General features: G+C 50.0%; 1 protein-coding gene across 1 annotated transcript; it reads right to left on the reverse strand.

Moving 5' to 3' along the window:
- Positions 1-946: 946 nt before the first annotated feature.
- RAP2B (RAP2B, member of RAS oncogene family) lies at positions 947-4,684 on the reverse strand. Its single transcript, XM_089509019.1, has one exon. The coding sequence runs from the start codon at positions 3,413-3,415 to the stop codon at positions 2,864-2,866; it is 552 nt and encodes a 183-aa protein (XP_089365145.1). The 5' UTR covers positions 3,416-4,684; the 3' UTR covers positions 947-2,863.
- Between the last annotated feature and the right edge of the window lie 308 nt (positions 4,685-4,992).

Here is a 4,992-nt window from a genome sequence, read left to right on the forward strand (position 1 = left end):
TTCTTCTGTTAAACTCACCGAAACCAAACCAACTTTCCTAGTGACCACTTCTAAGAACTCTCTTTTTCCTGGACCAACAAGCTACTTGAAGAAATATTCCTTGCCCTTGAATTGCTTGCATTCAAGTATCTTTTCTTTTGTTCAGTACACGACAAGTGTATAGGAATTACATTATGGGCTAGTTTCCAAATGCCATGAAAAGAAAAATCTCCACTACCACTTAACATTACAAAATATATGCATTATTATACACAGGTGTTGACTTTCATGTGTGAACCCAATCTGAAAAGCTGATTTAAGATAAACATTGCAAGTCTTTTATGGATATTTACTGAGAACTACTACTCAGTTCAGTGAATCATGTTCAGAATTTCAGCCTGTCTTCAAAAAATCAGAATGACAGATGCAGAACAAGCACTCACACTATTTATCCTAAACCTATACAAGCACACTTTCCAGTAAGCCCCACAGAAGTTAGTGAGCTGATTTTCTCGCAAACACACCTAAAATTGATTTACACACAAATGAGTATCTAATCCTGCAGGCAATTTAAAATACGTATGGATATTTGTATGCAAAAAATAACACACTGGAATCAAAATCTAAATATCACTTTGAATAAGCTCCCAACAATAGCTGTATTCAGACTTTGATATATCACCTCCAACAGGCCAAGAATGCTTTTCCTTAATCTTCATGTTTAACATAATTATCTGTCCTCAACAGCTTGCTATCTACTATGATTGGATGTTTAGCACAATACATAAAACCACACAAAAAACATTTTTCTTTTTTTAAAAAAAAGGCAATTGTGTATGTATATATATATATATATATATATATATATAATGAGTAATTGTTTGTATGGGATTTAAAATTAAGAATTAAAAGAGATATTGATTTGCAGCTACATGGCATTGCAAATCTTTTAATTGCTGTTTGAAGGTACATCTTGTGAGAAAACACACACACACACACATGCACAAACACAATCCCACGCACGCACACACACAAAATCCACACAACTGTGAACCTGAATCAAAAGAAGCCTGAAAGCCATGGAAACTAAGCTGGGAAAGGCTCAAATGGAAACCAAGTTGAAATTAATCCCATTAATAACAGGCCCTGTTGTTCTGCCTTGTTCTGTTAAATAAAACTGTTAAATAGTTGAATTTTTTAAAAATGTTTTAGTAGCTAATGGGATTCTTGGGACTTCCACAGGTTGGCACTAGCTGCAACAGCTGTTTTGAAGGCACTCTACAAACAAAGTAACTGTTGGGCCCTGTATCAGGAAGGCTTTGTATTTTAGAGAGTTAACTGTCAAAATCAATTAATGCCATCCCAACACCCAACTCAATTTCAATTAGGGTATATCTGCAGTACACAATTATATCAGTTTCATACCACTTTACTTGTTCTTGTTCCACTCTATTGAACCCTGGGATCTGTAGTTTTGAGATACTTAGAATTCTCTTCCAGAGACCACTAATGCTATTGCTCAAGAGAATGCACCAAAGCATCGGCCCCCAACTTTTGGTCCTCCAGATGGTTTGGACTTCAGCTCCCATAGTTCTTGACTGTTGGCAAAGTTGGCTGGGGCTTATGAGATCTCAAGTCCAAAAACAAATGGAGGACCAAAGGTTGGGAACCACTGCACTAGAAAATTTTAACCCTTACCATTCTGAAAATTCCACAATTCTGCAAGACAGAGCCATGGCAGTTAAAGTGGAATCAAAGTGCTGTAACTGTGCAGCATGGATGAGCCCTGGAACCAACCATCACCCCAACCCAGCCCTCTCCCAAAAAGACACACAGCTTAAAAGATTGTGCAGATCTGTAATGTTTTCACAGCTGATTTTTTTATATAAAAAACCACACACGCACACACAAATAAATGCTCTCCATTCCCTCCCTTTCAATACAGCAGGTAAACAAAATAGAAGTGTTTTTTTTCCCCCCACAAGTAATTCAGCACACCCTTTTCTGGCACCTCGCACAGCGTCTTGGCATCAGTGTTATTAAAAAAAGTCCCAGGCAGCACACAGTGCAACACTTCTTCTTCAGATGGGAAAGTAGGCATTGTTAACTGATATTCCAACTTTGCATAGAAATCCTCAGACCACAAAATGTGTGCTAGTCACTGGCAAAATTCACAGGGAGGATCTGGAGTACCTCCGCAAGTAGACACATTCTTCTTTTGCCAATTCCCTTCACATACACACACACACACAGACACACAGAGGTTTGGTGTGTGTTGTTGTTTTTAAAAATCCTTCCAATTCTAAAGCAACAGAATCGTTGAATCATAGAGCTAAATCCTCTCCCCATTCCCACCTTCTGCTGCAAAGGAGCACACACAGGAACTTTTTCTACCGGCAATCGGTTGCCAGTTGAGGAGTCCTTGCTTGGCCAAGAGGAACAAGAAGTAAGCAACCATCAAATCCATGGCATGTACATGGCTAAAGAGCCGCATTTCCAACAAGGCTTTTTGTATGTGTGGGAGGGTGGGTGAGTTTTGTTGTTTCCAGCCACTCTGTCATTTCGACCAGATGTCAATAAGACAGAAGTTACACCCAGGACACCGAGCACCATCACAACCCAGGGCTTGAGTGACCATGGGCCCTGGCAGGGATCCGGGGCTGTAATGCAACATTATTATTATTATTATTATTTCAAAAGCTGCCGCGGAGGATGCCTGTTCTGTGCCTCGGCGCTGCTGCTGTCATCATCAACCTTGTTATTTCAAGATTATGTTTTAAAAAAATACAAAACGAACAAGGGGAGGGGGGGTGGGAAACACACACAGACGCCGTCTGGATCTCCACCGTTGTGCTCTCCCCTTCCCCCCTTCCGACCCTTCCTTTCAGAGGATGACACAGGAAGAGCAGCACTGGTCGTCCCCGTTGGGCTGGGAGGCGTAGTTCATTTGCCGGACGATCTCGGCAAAGAGTTCGTCCACCGAGGCTTTGTTCTTGGCCGAGGTCTCCATGAAGGGGCAGCTCCACTCCTCGGCCAGGGCTTTGCCTTCCCCGAAGGAGACCTCCCGCTCGCCTTCCAGGTCCACCTTGTTGCCCACCAGGATCATGGGCACCTTCTCGTACCGCTTCACCCGGATGATCTGGTCCCGCATGGGCTTGATGTCCTGGAAGCTCTGCTGGTTGACCAGGCTGTAGACCAGGATGAAGCCCTGCCCGTTCTTGATGTACAAGTCCCGCATGGAGGCGAACTGCTCCGTGCCGGCCGTGTCCAGGATCTCCAGCACCGAAGGCGAGGAGTCCACCTCGATCTCCTTGCGGTAGAAGTCCTCGATGGTGGGGTCGTACTTCTCGATGAAGGAGCCCGTCACGAACTGGACGGTCAGCGCCGACTTGCCCACGCCGCCCGAGCCCAGCACCACCACTTTGTACTCGCGCATGGCTCGGCCGCCCGGCGCCCAACAGCAGCGAGAGCCGGCAGCCGATGCCTTCCCCTCGGCCTCCCCTCCCCGCCCTCCCCGCCAAGGAAGGAAGAGGGAAGACACAGAGAGGGAGGGAGAGACAAGAGGGAGGGGCCCAAGGAGAAGCCGCCTTCCCTCCCCCGACCCCGACGGGAAGGAGGCCCCCTGGCTTCGCGGCGCTGAGGAGAGGAAAGAAAGGGGCAACCCGCTCGCCTTCCCCTCAGAAAGACACAGCAAGAGGGAAGGGACCCAGGAGACGCCGCCTTCCCTCGCTGGCCCAGCAACCCTCTCCCCCGGAGCTGAGGCGAGCGAGGCTAACGGCCGGGAGAGGCGACTCCAAACGGGGAAGGGAAGGGGAGAAAGCCAAGGAAAGGGGAAAGGGGCAACCCGCTCCCTCGCCTTCCCCCTCAGAAAGGAAGGGCAAGAGGGAAGGGCCCAAGGAGCAGCCGCCTTCCCTCCCTTAACCCAGCCACCCTCGACGGGGAGGAGGAGCCCTTTCTTCTCTGGGGAGACTGAGGCGAGCAAGGCTAGTCCCAAGGCAGCCCCCGGGGAGAAAGGGAGACCCTCTCGCAGGAGAGAGAGACAGACACACACAGAGAGAAAGGGGTGGGAAGGGGGAGAGAGAGAGAGAGGGAAGGCACCGAGCAGAAGCCGACGGTAAGGCGGCCCCCTTTCTTCTCGCTGAAGCAGAGGCCGGGAAGGGAGGCTTATTCAAAGCGCTGGTCCCCGGAGGGAGGGAGGGAGGGAGGGAGGGGAAAGGGGCAACTTGCTCGCCTTCTCTCTCTCTCTCTCTCTCCCTTCCCCTTCAGCCCAGGCTTTAGGGGGAAGCGAGTGTGGCGGCCGCCTCAACAGCTCCAGAAGGAGGAAGAACGGAGGCGGCTGCTTTGGCTTTGGCTGCTGGGCTTGGCGCGGCGGCGGAGGCGGCGGCGCGCGCTCCTTCCCTTGGCCTCCCGGCCGCCCGGGCAGCGCCTCGGCCCTTGCTGCTGCTGCGGTTGGTGCTGGTGCTGGTTGTGGTCCATGCCGCCTTCGCGCCCGAGCCAGCCTTTGCTTCGCCTTCAACTCATTGTTGTGTCTTTGGGTCCGTTCCTGGGACCCCCATTGGGCTGCCCTTCCTTCCCACCACCTGCAAGAAGGGGAAGGAGGAGGAATTGGAGGGGGACACACACCCCCAGGAGGCCCACACTCCTCCGCCTCCTCGTCTCTTCTTCCTCCCGCACCCTCCCGCTTTCCTCTTTTGTTTCCTCGGGATTGGCTGCCGCTCCTCAATCCGCCGGGGGTTCATTGGCCGGGAAGGGCGACTGCCTCGCGATTGGCTGAGGAGGGAGGGGAGGACTGACCCCCCCCCCCACATACACACACAGCAGCTGCTTCTTTCTTTCTTTCTTTCTTTCTTTCTTTCTTTCTTTCTTTCCTTCCTTCCTGCCTTGGGCTCTCTCGCTCTCTCGACTCATCCACACGGCCGGTTTGACAGCACTTGAACTGCCCTGGCTCAAGGCTGTGGAATTCTGGGAATTGCAGTTGAAGCTCTGGTGCCACAACCAACTACAGTTCCCAGA

The sequence above is a fragment of the Sceloporus occidentalis genome, unplaced genomic scaffold, assembly GCF_023333645.1.
Source record: "Sceloporus occidentalis isolate IW3139 unplaced genomic scaffold, rSceOcc1.0.p SCAF_2, whole genome shotgun sequence".
In the NCBI taxonomy this organism is placed as follows: Eukaryota; Metazoa; Chordata; class Lepidosauria; order Squamata; family Phrynosomatidae; genus Sceloporus; species Sceloporus occidentalis.